Below are 17,837 nucleotides of genomic sequence, written 5' to 3' on the forward strand. Positions count from 1 at the left end.
TGCACTTACAACAATGTAACTTAGCATACTCTTCCATTCGACTACACCTCGCTGCTATAGCAGCATACCTTCAGAACAGGCAACACCTTTCGCTGTTCAGGGTACCAGCAATTTAAGCTTTTATGGAGGGCTTAAAAAGAGTGATCCCTCCAAGACACCCTCCTTCCCCAGTTTGGAATCTAAATATAGTGCATACCAGATTCATGGGACCTCCTTTTGAACCTCTACACTCATGCGAATTGCAATTCCTAACGTGGAAGGTAGCATTCTTAGTTGCCATCACCTCACTCAGAAGATTGTGCGAATTGCAAGCACTGACAATTCAAGAATCCTTCATGCAAGTACATGCTAACAGGGTAGTTCTTCGAACAAACCCTAAATTCATGCCTAAAGTCTTATCCAACTTCCATATTAATCAAGCAATTGAACTGCCAGTATTCTTTCAGAATCCACAATCAGTAGCTGAAAGAGCCCTGCACACACTAGACGTTCGAAGAGCTCTACTATACTATGTGGACAGAACTAAATCTTTTAGGAAAACAAAGCAACTGCTTGTTGCTTTTGCACCACAGCACAAGGGAAATCCTATTTCAAAGTCAGGAAAAGCCAGATGGATAGTTAAATGCATTCAGATATGTTATCTAAAAGCTAAACGCACTTTTAACAGTCCCCCCTAGAGCACACTCTACACGGAAAATGGGGATATCCATGGCTTTCCTAGGAAATATTCCCCTCGAAGACCTATGCAGCCACATGGTCCACCATACACACTTTCACTAAACAGATGTGCAAGCAAAACAGCAAGCTGCTGTAGGCCAGGCTGTCCTCAAAACTCTTTTCCAAACTGCTGCAGCTGGCACAGGTGGCCACCGCTAGAGAAGATACTGCTATTCAGTCTATGCACTGATATGAATTCAGCAGCCCACATGCCTCGAACGGAATATGCTACTTACCAGTATGCATCTGTTCTTGGCATGTAGGGCTGCTGACATTCATATCTCCCGCCCTCCTCCCCGGCGCCTGTCGCAGCTGCAGCATTATCTTTAGCATGGACATCTTACTTTCCGATCTCTACCTCTGCCACAATGGCTAAAAACCATCTGAGTATGGAAAGGATGCCCATGCGCACTGTAGTCCAGGGGAGGAGTCGCCTATCTCGTGATACTTCGAAGACTCTTCCAAGACAACAAAGTGCAATCATCCGGACCCAACACCAGGCGGCGATCTATGCACAGATATGGATGTCAGCAGCCCTACATGCCAAGAACAGATGCACACTGGTAAGTAGCATATTCCTTCTAGCAGATATGCTTAGCCAGTTGCAGGTGGCATTTAAAGGTTTTTAGGCTCTTTTAGAGTCCTATTTTGAACAAATCGTTTAAAATGTATAGCCTTGCATGTAGTGACTATTATTTTTATTAACAGAGCAATGGAAACCCTTGAATCCAGAGGAGAAGAAGAGTTACGACCGAGAGTTCCTCCTGGGCTTCCAGTACATCGTTGCTAGCTTGCAGAAACCAGAAGGGCTTCCCCAGATCAGCGATGTGGTGCTTGACAAGGTAGGCCTCCACTGTAATCTGCACCTTTTTATTAGACTGCGATTCTGCTGTTCGTATAGGAATTCTGTTGATATGTATTTGGGTAGCTTTCGGAGTGACCATTACCTTTGGAGACAACCACTGGTTGCTTTTATTAGTTCTAACCATTTTTGTCCAAGGTAGCTCTCTCCCCTGCTGCTCCGCCATACAGCCGAACTGCTCCAGCTTAAGAGCCCTCTCCCAGCAGGGTTCGAGCGGCAACCCGTCCCTGCGCCGCAGGTTTCACCTTGCCTGCAGTCCGTGTTTTGTGGTGTTCCCCTGTTTTGCTTCCTGATTGTTGCTTATTGTTTTCTTTTCCCCGCTGTGGTTATATTTACTGTACTTCTTTCCCCGCGTCTCTTGGGCATACATTTCCCGCCGCTCCTGCGGCCCCACCTCCGGATTCAGCCCCACATCTCCTCCCCTCTTCTCCCGCCCCCTCCCCTACGGTCAAGCCTAAGGTAAGCCCGTCCACGACCAGCACCAGGAATCCTGGTTCTCCAAAACCTCATTGCTACGACTCCACCACTCAACCCCAGAAGACACACCGACTGCGATCTTCGCCCATCACCACCCATGGGCAGTTCTCGTGCAGACCATGCAGCAAATCCTTCACCATCGACATGCCCCCACAACTGTTGAAGGCTCACGGAGGCAAGCACCACCGAAACCCTCCAGATCAGCCAAAGGACCACGCTACGCGTCGCCCTCATCTACAGACCGCCAGGACTTCGCACCCAGCCTGCAACAACCATTGCAGAGATTGCTGTGCCCCACGCCGTCGCCTCGTTGGACTACATTCTACTCGTGACCTGAATTTCCACCTCGGCAACGACCCGGACTCATCACCCTCTTCGACAACCTCTCCACCCTAGGACTGAAGCAGATCGTCAACACGCCCACTCACAGAACAGGGTCACACCCTCGACCCCATCGTCGCGGGAGGCACAAACATCCGCTTCAGCCACACCATACAGCCCCCCTGGACGGACCACCACTCCATTTCACCTTCAACACCATCACAGCACCCAACACCATCTGTCACTCACCCCCCCCCCTCTCCCCCAACCCCACAGCCAGGGAAGTTAACTGCTGGGTCTCCTGCTGCGTGGACAAGCTTGCACCGTTCCGACAAACACACTCTGAAGGCCACCTGGTTCACCACAGAACTTAAAGAAGCCAAACGCTCTTGCAGACTACTAGAGAAAACCTGGCGATACCGGAAAAGCACGGAACAACCACAAGAACGCCCTGAAGGAATACCACCAGTGCATTAGGGACACCAAACGGACCTTCATAAAAGACAAAGTTGCGACCAACGCCAGGGAAATGTTAAACAGCAGTTCGCAAACCCCACCTGCGAAGCCACGGACATCACACCCTCCCAGGAACTTTGCGACACGCTATGCTCTTACTTCCATCTGAAGATCCAGGCCCTCTACGACAACTTAAGCGTAGCACCCCTATCCACCATCGCTGACAAGCCGACGATCACGTCATGGCATCCCGCCACCAACGAACTCATCTCCGCCACCATGAAGAAAACCCACTCAAGATTTCCGACGGCCCCATGCTCACTGTGAGAAGTTGGCCTGATATGCAGTGCTCACTATTCTAGTGATCACTATGTATCAGTCCAAACGACCCTTATTGATGATTGGTTGTAAGTCAACCTGATAGACCAGCTATCCTAGTAGCATGGACAAGAGCAGTCTTTAGGCTAAACTCTAGAGGGCGTGTTAAGCCAGCTGTTTTACCATCACATTTACCCCTTGAACACCAAGTGAAAGGACACCACACAAGTTGTTATGAAAATAAAAGTATATTTATTTATAACAGTACTACCCTGAACTCTTTATGAGTCAGGGAGCTAAGCACAATACAAAACTCTTAAGAAAACACTTTAAGTTGCACAATTTACACAAATGCCCGAGGGGCACGAAAAACCATATACTACAAAATTGGAATGCGAATTACTAGCAGGTAAGTAACTATTCTCAGAGGCTTTGGGATCGCTAGGACTAGACTACTGAACTCTTAGATTGCGAGCAGGAGGCCTAGGGAGATCGGGTGCAGAGTGTGCACTCTCACGCGGGATGCGGAACAAAGTCTATGGAGGCTAGTAAATGCAAAGTTAGTGTTATCGGACGAATCCGACTAGGTAGAGCTGAAACGAAAAAGGATCTGGACACTTAGATAGTTAAGCTATGCTGGAGCACCGAAATGCTTAGGTTACCTAGCCCCAGGGGCTGCGGCTGCATAGGCCTGAAAAGACGTCTGGAATCCTTGTTGCAGTCTATGGAGCCTGAAAGAAGAAGTTGCTGGCAGGCGACCAGTGATGAAGTTCGATGTGATCCAAGCCTGGATCGATGAAGATGGAGACCTGTAAGCAGAGGGGACCAAGTCCTGAATCACTAGCCAGTGATTAGGTGGGCACCAGGATGGCACCGGGCGAAGTCACCTCGACCAGGTGAGTGGGCGACGCTGGGCTCTGCAGTCTCTCGGACCAGGAGGCGTTGTCGGCGACCAGGATGGAGGTGCGAGCTGTCCCACGGTGGTATCTGCTGTCGACGTCGCTGGACCCAGGATTGGGGCAACAACTCTTGGCAAATGCAAGCCCACGCGGTGGACTCAAAATGGCATCTGGAGTGGACCAGGAGGGTCCAGGGTGCTCCTCTGTTGGAGGGGAGCAAGGGCCAGTCTGGAGCAACCAGACCAGCGGTGTTGTCGTCGTGGTTCGTCGTCAGAAGGGCCACTAGCCAACGGGCAAGTGTCCTGGACAACGCGGTGAGCAGCAAAGAGCAGAAGGGCCCCACGCAGATCTCGTGGATGCTGGAGGGCTGGACTTCGGTGCTGGAGCTGCTCAGGGTCGGGGCTTCTCAAACCCCAAAGCACTCACTCAAGGATCCCTCGGTGGTCGTGCTGGGCAAGCGTCGTGCAGTCTTGAAGATGGCCGGTCCCTCGGTCTCGTCACACCCACGAATCTCAGCTGGGCTGATGATGCAGGTAGAGGTCAGAGGTGCCAGGGAAGCCGGTTCTCGTCGAGCTGGGCAGTCTTGATCCGGAGGAGAGACTTATAGCAAACCGCGATGCTTGGATGGTGCCTGCGGGTGCAGGGTGACTACTCCTTAGTCACAAGGGAGAAATCTTAGGAAGAAGTCTTGAGTTCCTTTCATAGAAAGTAGTTTCAGGATTCAAAGATCTAATTTGGAAGGGGGCCTGCGCCTACCTTTATCCTGAGAAAAGAGGCTGGCACGCGACTAAGTCCTGCCCTATGGGTGGGACTAGGAGGCGGGTGGTTACACCCCTCTCCTTAGTCCGGTCTCTCCCCAGCTCAGGGGCTGGTGTGCCCCAGGAACTGGTTTGAGCCGGCATATGCACAGTGAGCACCGGGGTGCCACTTGCAGTCACCTTCCTCTATAGCCCTGCCTACCTGGGATACACAAAACCCTGTCTGGGATGGTGCTAGCACCGCCCCTGACAGGAAACCCTTTGTCCAAGCACTCCTCGCTGGAAGGACTCCCAGCAGCAGGAGGTCAGACTTGTCTCGGTGGCAGCATCCATTTTGTGGAGCTGAGGCTATGTTCAACTTTAACCGGGGTTACAGGCTACCAACATGTCTTCTCCCTCTAGAGGGGTGGAATGCTACCCCCGTCGCCAGAACTGGCGAGGGGGTAGTATTCCAAAGCGTATGACAGCTTACACGACATGTTTAGATAATGTCAGACCAAAGTTACCATAACCGTGAGGATTATAAGGCACTTAAGAGTATATGGTCTGACGCTATCATGGAAACGGCTAAGGGATAGATCCCGAAAGCCGAAGACAGGCTCAGCTCATGCCAGAGTACCATCTCACACGATTCCAAGCATTCTGCCTCCAGGATTGTTAAGGCCTGCCATAGGAGTGACTGATAGGAGATCTGTGTGCCCATTTTCAGTTTAGATATAGGTATACTATATCTAGAGCAGGGGTGATTACACCTCCTTGCCCCCAGCTGTCAAGCAGCCAGTTGTGTCTGTTTAGTTAGTCAGCCCAGGGGTGGCATAATACATGCTGCAGCCCCTGGGAGACTTCTGGGTGCACCTCTGCCCTGGGTACAGGGACTTGGAGAGGGCCCAGTGCCAATTCAGTACCTGGGTACAATTTGGAATAGAGAGAACAGCTAGGCTGTGGGTCTGATTAGCAGGCCCACAGCCAGGGAAAGTCGTAAACCAGTGAAGCAAAAAGCAAAAATCTGGGTGATCAAAGGATTGCAGACCCTACTCTCCTACACTCACCACACACATTCCATAGGGCCGCCACCGCCATTGCACCCGAACTAGGACGTACCATCAACGCCTCCCTCAGATTTGGCATCTGCCCAGATGACTGGAAACTGGCGGAGGTGAAACCCCTCCTCAAGAAACCAACGGCTGACACCCCTCCCCCCGGACCTGAAGAACTACTGGTCCATCCTCCCCTTTTCAGCCAAGGTCACCGAACGACTCGTAAACACCCAGCTGACCACCTTCATTGAAGAGAACTCAATCCTAGACTCCTCCCAGTCTGGATTCCACAGCACCGAGACCCCCCTCCTCGCCGTTACTGACTACATCCGCATGCTACTGGACCAGGGACACACTGTGGCCCTCATCCTTCTAAAACTCTCAGCAGCTTTCGCCACCATCTCATCACACGCTTGCTGCCATACTTCATGATGCAGGGATACAAGCAGCCGCCAATCCTTCCTCTCCGGCAGAACCCAGAGGATTCGACTCCCTCCCTTCCTCTCTGAAACCACGGACATCAACTGTGGAGTACCCCAGGGATCATCACTCAGCCCCACACTTTTCTACATCTACATGACCCCCTCGCCTCCATTGTCAGACCGCATCGACTCAGCATCGTATCCAATGCCGATAACACTCCGCTCATCCTCACTCACGAAGAATCCTGAAGACACCAGACTCTGCTTCCAGAAAGGAATGAAAAACGTGGCAGCCTCGATGAAAGACAGCTGCTTGAAGCTCAACTCAGAAGTAGGCCTGGGCGGTAAATTCCGTTCCGCTCGCGAAATTTGGGTAATTTCGCGGTCCGCGGAGAACGGGAAATTGCCCAAAATTCTGCGTTCTGCGTCTAAAAATGCGTGTTCGCAAGATCACCTTCTCCCCCCCCCCCGGAGCACGCAAACAGCAATTGCGAACTGAAAAAAAGCATCACGAACTAGTAATTGCATGTTTGCGGAGATTTTTTACCGTTTGGTGGAGATTTGCGAAACGCAAATTCCGCCCACCCTCCACTCAGAAGACCATGGTCCTCCTCCTCGGACCCTGCACCACCGCTTGGACAAGACCTGGTGGCCCTCTGCCCTTGGGAGCCCACCCACCCCTACAGACCATGCCCAGAACCTCAGCATCATCCTAGACTCCTCCCTCTCCATGAACCGCCAATCAACAGTCGCCTTGCCTCCACCAGCTTCAACTGCCTTCGCATCCTCCGGAAGACCTTCAAATGGATCCCCTCCGACTGCAGAAAAACCATCACCCTCTTACTCCTAACCAGCAGACTCGACTACGGCAACGCCCTCTACGCCGGAATCAACACAACCCTTCTACACAAAGTTATAACCATCCAGAACGCAGCAGCCAGACTCATCCTCAGGACTCCTCGTCACGAGCACATCACCCAACACCTTCGACCTCCACTGGCTCCCCATTGAGAAGAGGGTCACCTTCAAGGCCTCACCCACGCATACAAAGCCCTCAACAATATTGGATCCAAATACCTCAATGAGAGTATACTTCTATGTACCGAAGAGAAACCTCTGCTCTGTCGACCTCGCCCTGGCAGAAGTCCCCCGCATCCACAGAAGCAAAACTGGAGGAGAGCCTGCTCCGACATCGCATTAAAGTTCTGGAACAAGCTTCCCGTCAACATCAGACGCTTCCCGACCCTGCACACGTTCAGGCTTTTTGACTGATCCGGAGCTGCACCACCCCCCTTCCCCCACACACAGTGCCCAGAGACCCTCAAGGGTGAGTAGCGCGCTATATAAACCCCTGATTGCTTAATTGGTCATTTTTCAAATCACATAAAAAGGATTTGATCATTGGCCCTGGAAAATAGTGTGACATGCTGACATTTTTAAAGGGATAAAAGCATGAACCCAAAGGGGATTCTGGTCTTTAGTGTTTCTGGAGCTGAGATGCACCTTTGGTTGGTCTGGGGCTTATGTGGTAATGGGCTCTGGGCCTGCGGGTCAGAGTCACTCTGTTTCGGTGAGCCTGCAGAAAGAGGCTACAGCCAAGGAAAGGGGTGTAGGTAAGTGCCCCTTTTTGCATGGTTACCCACTAACTTTTTGGCAGGTAACTGATGCTACCTTGACTGTGCCATGGGCCCCTGCCAATCAGGTTCCCAGGGCCTGTGTTCTTTTGTAAACTGTACCTTTGTTTCCACAATTGGCACCCCTTTGGGCCATGTGCAAGTCCCTTGTAAAAGGCACCCCTGGTACCAAGGGCCTTGCGACAAGAGAGGGCCTCTTTAGGCTGCAGCATGTATTGTGCCACCCTCAGACACCTCACCTTAACACCCATACACTGCCATGGTTTTGGTGCAGAACTGAGGAGTTGACGTGGCACACATCCCTGTCATGCCCAACACTACTGCCTGTGAAATGGATGTCACCCCTCTAGCAGGCCTCAGCACTAAGGCAGGGTGCAACGTACCACAGTGTTCGAGGCATGTGGGCTGCTGAATTCATATCTTAGCATAGATCGCCTCCTAGCGTTGGGTCCGGATGTTTGCACCTTGTTGTCTTGGAAGAGTGTTCGAAGTATCACGAGATAGGTGACTCCTCCCCTGGACTACAGTGCGCATGGGCATCTTCTCCATCTTCAGATTGTTTTTTTCCGCCATTGGGTTCGGATGTACTTCGACAACTCCAACTTCGGGACCAACGTTTTCCAACTTTCTAAGGCCAAAACCTTCTGCATTCGAAGGTATTGTTTCTGCTCGGTATCCTCCGACTTTACATCACTTCCATCTCGTCGTCTGCGTGGGCCATTGGGCCTTTTCGACGCCACGTGGGCCTCCTGCTAATGGAAAGAACCCTGTTTAAAAAATGCCCAGAGTACATCGACCATCTGGCACGTATTTATACAGCCGGGGCGCGCTACACCTCGGAGTCTAGCAACTCCTCGAGGAGATGCGCCTACCTACCCTCTCGGAGGCTGACCGGGAAACGCTAGACGCCGACATCACGGCAGACGAGCTCATGACGGCGCTCTTTGCAGTTAATTCTGGCAAAGCAATGGGCCCCAAAGGAGTCCCCATCGAATTCCTGAAAGGCATGTCTCCCAGCATCGTCCCACATCTTAAGAATGTTTGAGGACAGCTTAATCAACGGCTAGCCTCCATAGCGGTTATCCTCAAACCAAATAAACCACCCACCGACTGCAGTTCCTATAGACCGATTCCTTGATTAGCGCGGAGGCTAAGATCCTCGCCAAGCTTCTGGCCAACCGCCTCCTTGTTGTGCTTCCCTCCTTCATTCATGACGATCAGTTCCTTCCGGGTCTGAATACAGCCCTAAATCTGAGGAGAGTCAATGTTCTAAGTTAGCAACCTATTCTACAACAAGACGCCGCCATTCTATCCCTTGACGCCACAATGGCGTTCGACTCGATTGAGTGGTCCTACCTTTTTGAGGTCCTGCTCAGTGGCTTTGGTCCCAAATTCATCCAATTGGTACGGCTCCTCTACACTGACCTCTTGGGCCAAGTGCGAGTAAACAACCACACGTCTCGCAGGTTTAAACTCCACAGAGGGACCCGACAAGGCTGCCCCCTGTCACCGCTACTCTTTGCTCTCACCCTGGAGCCTCTGGCCCACTGGATCCGAACAGACGTCTCCATCAGAGGCCTCCAGTGGAATGCCGAGACAACCGACAATCTCCCTCTATGCGACGATATCCTGGTATACGTCACTTCCCCTCGCTCAATAACCTATTCCATGTCCTCACCAACTTCGGGAAATATTTGGGCTACTCGATCAACTGGTCCAAATCAATGCTATATATGCTACACTGCCCCCCCACCCCGACTACCCCGAGGATTTACTATCACGATAGCTCAGGATGGCTTTAAATACCTCAGTATCTTTGTTACCCCCGATTCCACATTATTCCATGAACTGAACTTGCTGGGCCCCCTGCGTCGACTACATAGTGATGCAAAACTTACCGGTTCTTTGTCTTTTTCTTTCTTTGTATTTTGGTGGTAGTAACTGAACTATTTTACTGCCTTCCTTCTGTATTTGAATCTTTGTTGTCACTCTTTAGTTGATTTGGATTAAATAGTGATTTAGCCCACTGGCGCTCCCTACCACTCTCCCTCCCAGGCAGTGCGGCCTTATTTACAATGTTGGCGCCCCCGCGCTTTTTGTATGGCCTAACAAACTGTCCTTTCCCGATTCCTGACTCCTACTTTAACGCTGTGGAAAGTGACATACGACTTCTGCTGTGGGATGGCGGGGCGGCCCGCATCGCCCTCCAAAAGCTCACCCAGAGTTGGTAAGACAGGGGCATCGCCTTACCAAACCTGTGTCTTTATTATTGGTCATCGCAGCTGGTGGCCACCAACCACTGGATCCATGGATCACCCCTGAATCCAGCCTTCCACCTTGATAGATGCCAGACGGGGCGGGAGGGTTACCTAGGAGCCCTCTACAGCAAACCAGTCAGACACAGGTACGTGGGACCAATGGCGCAAACAGTTGCCATCTGGCATAGGGCCAACAGGTGTCTGGGCTGGTCGGAGAAAATTACCAAAGCGACACCACTGTGGTCGTCGCAACGGCTAGGATCCCTTTGCTTCCACTTGGGATTTGACCGGTGGGACACGATAGGCATTTCAATGGTGGGAGACCTAATACACAAAGGCAAGATACTGACATTTGATGAACTGAGAACCAAGTATTCCCTCGCACAAACAGAACTGTTCCGTTACCTCCAAATTAGAAATTCTATCCTCTCTGCTGTCCCTGATCTCTCCTCCATTCCTGAGACAGCCCCCTTAGAAGACAGACTACTTTCGGAACCTCTGCCCTCAAAGGCCATTTCCTACACCTACCATAAGCTGTGTAACAACCTCCCTAACACTTTTCAGTCTCTGCGAGACAAATGGCAGGCAGACTTAGGTCCCCTGGACGAAGAGGACTGGCAGATGGCCCTAATGTCCCCTAGAGAGTCTGCGATCAACCATAGGTTCGGATTGATTCAATTGAAGGTACCACATAGGGCCTACATGTCTGCTACTCTATTGGCTAGAATCGGTAGGTGTCCTGACGACCTGTGTTTAAAAGGCTGCAGCCTGTCTGGCACCTTCTATCACGTTTTATGGGACTGTCCAGCAATACAACAATTCTGGGGGGGGGACTGTCCGAAAGATGAGAAATTCCCTGGGGAAGCCAGTCCCGTTGTCTCCGAGGGAATGTGTTCTTAACATATGGGGGGGCCACGGACTTGAACGAGCTTGAATTACAGTGGGCGGCGCTGGGCTTCCTGCTTACTAAACGCTCAATAGCTATGAAATGGGGCTCTGTTGATAGGCCACTGGTGGTGGGATGGATGGCGGAGATGGACTGCCGTATGCTTGCCGAAAAAACGGTATACAAACTTAGAGGTTGCCCTGCAAAGTGGGATAAGAAATGGGACACTGGAATAAATACCGTGGCGAATTATGTGACTCTCCGCCGGTGGAACTAGCCTTGGACAGAGCTGGACCCTTATCTCGAATTTTACGCTGATGTACATGTATATCCATTTTTTTGTACCTTGATTCTCTTGTATCATACTACATGTGATTGTTTGATGACTGCTTTCTTTCCAATAAAGTCCTATGTTAAAAAATAAAAAAATGCCCAGAGTGCAGATTTAAATTTCCACACAGTGATGAGCATAGAGTATGCAACAGGTGCCTATCTCCGGAGCACAACGAAGAACACTGTCCAGCTTGTGCTCTGTGCCGGTCAAAGAAAACTATCCGGAACCGAAGAGCTGCTCGACAAGAGATGCTTATAAACAAGGGGGGGTTTTTACCCATATAAGTTACTGGGACCTGGGTTGTATAGATACTGTGAGGAAGGGGTCCCAGTGTATTGGGGAAATGATTACATATACTTTAAATGCAATTAATCAACAACAAATGTTTCTATCCACACAGTTTAATTCACAGTGGGATAAAGTATATTTGATATACATCATGTAAAAAACAATCAACTGTATTATACGTCATACAGTGCCCCAGGAAGGGAGAAGGAACGTGATAGTGAGGAAATCGTGAAGTGGTGGGATTAAGTGACAGTAAAATCAATCTTTAAAGCACTTATTCATGCTATCAACAAAGTAGCAACAACTTGCATGCCGCATAGTGTTATTATTCAAAAGAAAAGCATACAACACAGAGTAACGTGTATATACAAATTGTTGGAGTGAAGTTGCCACATTAAGAACAAACAGTCGACGTTTCGACCCTCTTGTAGTTGCAGGATCGATTAACCTTGCTGTGGGGTCTTCATCAGGACCATAAGGGGAGAGTTGGGGCAAAGGACCTATTGAGGATGTAATGAATTGCGAATTAGAGGGTAATGAATAGGCCTCAAAATAATCACATAGGTAGAGACAAACATTGAGTCCATTCACTAAGTAGATGTAATTAATTACGCACTATTGCTTAATACGAGTCATAAGTGTAACTAACACAGATAAATGCAATTAGTGCCCCGACATATGAAGGGCTCGGATGCGTCATAAGTGTAACTAATACAATTAAATATAATTAATGCCCAAACATATGAAGGGCTGAAGAGAGCGCCAAAGAGAACAGGGACTAACGCGCATGGCCAGCCGGGCACCCGCAAAACGCGGTATCCAAGAAAGTTCAAATTGAATGTTGAGACATAATCAATAACCTCATAACCATATATATGCTCGAGGCGGCCCAGATAGATGATAAGGGATGACAGCTCATTACAATGGCGTGTACCAGTGACTATTGCACTATAGTGAAGTTGGAAAATAAACAAACTGATACAGTTGAATTCAATTAATGCCCAGACATATGAAGGGCTGAAAAAAGCGCCAAATAGACAAACGCGCATGGCCAGCCGGGCATCCGCTGAGCGCGGTATCCAAGGGAGATCATATTGAATGTTGAGACATTATCAATACCCCTGTATATGCTCCAGGCAGCCCAGATTGGTGCTAGGAAATGCCAGCTGATTAAAATGACGTATACCCGTTAATATTGCTATGCTAAGACTATGGTGAAGTAGAAAAATAATAATACTCATACTCCTGATGGAATGATAATGCGGGCCCAGCGGGAATTCTTACCAAAGATCCGCGTGTCATCGGTCTGGGGTCAGGCAAATGGATAGGAAGCTGGTGGCAAGGCGCTGCATCTGAGGGGGTGAGCAGGCCATGTAGTGAACACCGTTACACAAACGTTAAATAATGACAAGCATAAGGCAGAAGCAGAGTGGCTTACCAACTGCTAGCGTCTTGTTAGTAGGATCGGTTATTTCATAGATCTGTCTTCGAGAGACGAGATGAGTCTGGCGGGACATAAAAAACGGGGGTATTCAGTAAAGGAATCTTTGCTAGCCGATTGCGGGCATCATGGAAAACGAGCATGTGTTACTCACTCGGTCCAAGTGACTTGCTAAGGCTCCGTGTGCGAATCGCGGTATGACTGCCGCGCTTCCTAGTTTGGGACGGCTGTCATGGTGATGGGTCACGTGGTGGCCCCCATTGGAAATGGAAATAACCGAAAGACTGTTAGGTCAGGCAATCTCAGTTGGGACATGGGAGATTAGAAAAAACAATATGCGCCCGGACTAATGAGGTTGTAATAAATATATTAGCGCAAATGACATAATGTAATGCAATTGGAAACCAGTACAATATTAAAAGAAAGCATTATTGCCAGAAAGCATTATTGAAAGAAAACAGAAAATAGGCGATGGGCATGTGCTAAAATCGTAAATCAGCAACAGTGCAGGTAGGACTCCACAAAAATGTGAATATATATTTTTATGTATAACATCCAGCCTCACCCTATTAAAGCAACATGAAAACATAAAGAACCATGTCATGATTGACGTTAACAAGAAAATTAGAGCGTACCTCTCAAACATGAGGGTAAAGGCTCAACAATTTGTGAGATGGTCATTCCAACCTCCTAAGTACAGCAATTGTCATTGGTATGGACACCATAGGGTTGGAAACATATAAGGGAATAGCATCTCTGTGGTAGCTAGTGGTAAAGTTTGACCAACAGATTAACTAGGGTAGTATGGCCAATTGAGAAAATGAACTATCGGATTCATTGAGGCCAGTTTCAATGGAGTTGAAGTACATCCATTTTAGCTCGCGTATATTCAGAATATCCGAGATATTACCGCCCCGTGGTCCCAATGTTACTTTTTCTATGACCAACCATCGCAAGCTTTCTGGTAAATGGTTGTTCAACTTGAAATGTTCCACAAGCGGAGCACCTTCAACATTGCAGCGAATCCTGCTCATATGTTGTAGTATCCGGGCTTTAATTTTTTGCTGGGTCTGTCCAATGTAGATCTTCTGACATGGGCACCGAATGGCATAGATGACATTGTTGGAATTACAATTACTCAAGGATTTGAGTTTGACAGTTAGATTGAGATGTGCAAAATCCTTAGTCTGTATTGTTGAGTCGCAGGCCTTGCAACTGCCACATTTGGAATGACCCATGACTGGTGATAGATTCCATAAGGTGTTAATCGTGGGCTGACCTTCAGGGGGTAGAAATGAATTAACCACATGGTCTCTAATGCACTTAGCTTTCTTGAATGCATGGAGCGGAGTCTGGGATTGTTTGATTTCATCCGAAACCAAATGCCAGTGTTTATTGATGATTTTCTTAATCCTGTTGCTTTTGGTGTTAAAGGTCGTGACACATACTATGCGATTCTGCTCTTGATCAGTTCTGTTTCTGGGCACCAATAGCTCTTCTCGTGGATAGAACCATGCCCGTTTGCGGGCCTTTCTGATCAAACGTCTCGGATAGCCACGACTCTGCAAGCGATTAGATAGGACCTGAGATTCAGAGAAATAATCATCTTTGGTGAAACAATTGCGACGTATCCTCAGGAATTGCCCGAAGGGCAAGTTGTCACGAAGGGCACGGGGGTGGTGACTGTTGTAGGCCAATAATGAATTTCTCTCGGCCGGTTTGCGGAATAGTTTGGTCTGGAGTCTCCCAGACTCATGATATATGGTGACATCCAGAAAGTCAATAGAATTGGTGTGTGATGTGATGGTGAATTTAACCTGTTGGGATTGCTGGTTAAGCCAGATGAAGAAGTTATTCAATTGGTCTTTGCTCCCATCCCAGATCATGAGGATGTCATCGATATACCTCATCCAGAGGCCCACTTGGTCTCTGAATGGGTTGAGTTGACTGAAAACCGAATCCTCTTCAAAAGCTGCCATATACAGAATGGCTACGTCAGGAGCAAAAGGAGCACCCATCGCTACTCCAGAGGTTTGTAAGTAGAAGTTGTTGTCAAATAGAAAGAAATTCCGGGTCATTGCGATTTTGAGCAAAGCTACTATGAATTCAGATGGTACTTGGACTGGTGCAGGACGTTTCAGAAGGCACCGGGCTACCACTGTCAATGCTTCTTGTTGGGGGATGCAAGTATAGAGGGAGACAACGTCACAGGTAGCTAGTATTTGATTTGACGGATCATAGGGTATGTTTTCAGTTATGTTGATGGTGTGCATGGTATCTCGAAGGTATGATGGAGTTGACTCTGCAAGGGGTTTGATAAAAAAGTCAATGTACTTTCCCAACGGTTCCAAAATGGACCCACAACCAGACACAATGGGCCGACCGGGTGGATTAGTCATGCTTTTGTGCAGTTTGGGTAAGGTGTAGAGTGTTGCCAGACGTGGATGCTTATTGTTGAGAAATTGAAATTCGTTATCCGAAAGGAAACCTAGTTCAAGTCCTTCCTGTGTTATTTCAAGGATCTCTGTGGCAATGGATCTGCTGGGGTCAGATCTTAGTAGCTGGTAACAGTTGGCATCCTGCAGTTGACGTAGAATTTCCGATTTGTAAGCGGATTGATCCTGAATTACAATAGCACCGCCTTTGTCGGCAGGTTTGATCACGACTTGGGTATTTTTGGCCAGCGGCTGGCACCAGAACCGGAAAAAAATTTCGCCAACTTACATGAACTCCCAGAGGCGGAGGGCTCTGAAGATCTGGAAATAGTCACCGTAGCGGACCAATCTGACTCCGATGACCAGATCACACCAGGGCAAACCGTGAGTACCAAAGCCCCTACCCCGCCTCCACACAAGGCTCCGGTCAAACCATCACCTAAAAACCTTAGCCGCGACCGAAACACAGCTTCAGAAGCCCCGCCTTCCGGCTCTGCTCCAAAGACCACACCCAAGCCTTCCGGTACCCCAGGAACGAGCAAAACTGTTCCCAAAGTGGCCTCCGCATCGGGCAAAGACGCTCAACCCAAAAAAGTCGTCGACCATAAAAAGGCCGTCGCCCCAAAATCGTCTGTCGCCCCAAAATCGTCTGTCGCCCCAAAATCGTCTGTCGCCCCAAAATAGTCTGTCGCCCCCAAAATCGTCTGTCGCCCCCAAAATCGTCTGTCGCCCCCAAAATCGTCTGTCGCCCCCAAGAAGGGCGTCGGCCCCAAGAAGGGCGTCGGCCCCAAGAAGGGCGCCCATCATAAGACATCCAGCCTACAGAGACACTCGACCTGAAAACAAAGAATAAAGACAAGCAGGCAACCAACCCAAAATCCTCTGCGCCGAAGCCACGGACAGTAGAGGAAGAGCTTTTTCATCCAGATCCAGTGTACCCAGAACAACAAAGACTGTATATAGACCCTGATACAGGACACAGTTTACAATAACAACAAAACAAGACTGGACACTGAAGCCCCTTCTCCTGTTCCTCCTAAGAACAAGCATTTGCAATGCAATAGGTCTCGCAGCATTAAAGTTTGAGTTATTGGCATTGTATTACATTTTTAGCAAAGTCTGCATTGGTGTATAAAGATGATTTGCAAGATGATAGCTGTTGCAAAATAAGAAATGTTGGCAATAATATTATATTATAATAATATTGTAAGTTACTGTTGTACTTATAAGCATTTTGGTAGCGCATAGTGATGTGGTGGTGGTGCCGAGTGATGCTGTGGTGATAGGATAGATAGTGAGGGCGAGAGAGAGATAGAGGGAGGCCGAGAGAGAGATAGAGGGAGGCCGAGAGAGAGATAGAGGGAGGCCGAGAGAGAGATAGAGGGAGGCCGAGAGAGAGATAGAGGGAGGCCGAGAGAGAGATAGAGGGAGGCCGAGAGAGAGAGGGAGGCCGAGAGAGGCTGTGCAATGGATGGAGTGTGGGGCGATGGATGGAGTGTGGGGCGATGGATGGAGTGTGGGGCGATGGATGGAGTGTGGGGCGATGGATGGAGTGTGGGGCGAGCCTGTCCCATTGCTCGGGTGCTCGAGGCGAGTTTGTACGATGAAAAGGAGGAGATAGCCACAAGCCGCTCAGTCACCTACCTACATGTCCATGGCCCTCTACCAACCACTGATTGATTATTTCAGTAGCTCACACCGTAAAAGACATCGGTAACACTGAAGTAGGGATAGTGTAGTGATGCTAACGCTGGCACTGCCCTTGTTATTCCTTGTCTTGTAGGGGGGAGCAGTGGGTGAAAAAACTATGGAATTGTAGTGTCCATGCCTTCCTTCCCTTTCCCCAACTCGCTAGCAACACATAGGTCGTTATTGGAGGGTAGGTGTCAAAGGGTGAGTGACGTCACTTCCACTATCCCGGAACGCACCTAGCAGGAGGTCAGCGTCAGACTAAGTCACAATGCTAACAGCAACGGTTGAGAATCGGTTGATGGTTTGACAGCAAAGCATTATTCATGATGCGGTACTTGCAGTCCCTACCCACAACGTTCCTTTCTTCCCTCCCTGTGCAGTGCATAAAAGTTTCACTGGCAGGAAAATAAAGGTAAGCAAGAACCATCTGCCTCAACTCCTCCTTTGAGCAAAAGTCTCTCAAACGCATAAACAGGGACCCAGCCTCTGGTGGGAGGGAATGAGTCAATTCACAGCGATGGAGACAGTAGAGTACGAATGTTGGAGAATGCCCTAATAAATTTGGGAGCAGAACGTATGGGGAAAGTAAAGGTCATACATGG

At 49.1% G+C, this 17,837-nt stretch overlaps 1 protein-coding gene across 22 annotated transcripts in view; it reads left to right on the forward strand.

The window, feature by feature from the left end:
• Nucleotides 1–17,837, forward strand: part of EIF4G1 (eukaryotic translation initiation factor 4 gamma 1) — a 980,016-nt gene that overhangs the window by 455,711 nt on the left and 506,468 nt on the right. For all 22 annotated transcript variants that reach the window (XM_078666154.1, XM_078666151.1, XM_078666155.1 and 19 more), the window contains one exon: nucleotides 1,426–1,559. In XM_078666154.1, coding sequence (XP_078522280.1) covers nucleotides 1,426–1,559 — 134 coding nt within the window. The remainder of the gene's footprint in view (nucleotides 1–1,425; nucleotides 1,560–17,837) is intronic.

Source organism: Lissotriton helveticus, chromosome 11 (genome assembly GCF_964261635.1).
Source record: "Lissotriton helveticus chromosome 11, aLisHel1.1, whole genome shotgun sequence".
Taxonomy (NCBI): domain Eukaryota; kingdom Metazoa; phylum Chordata; class Amphibia; order Caudata; family Salamandridae; genus Lissotriton; species Lissotriton helveticus.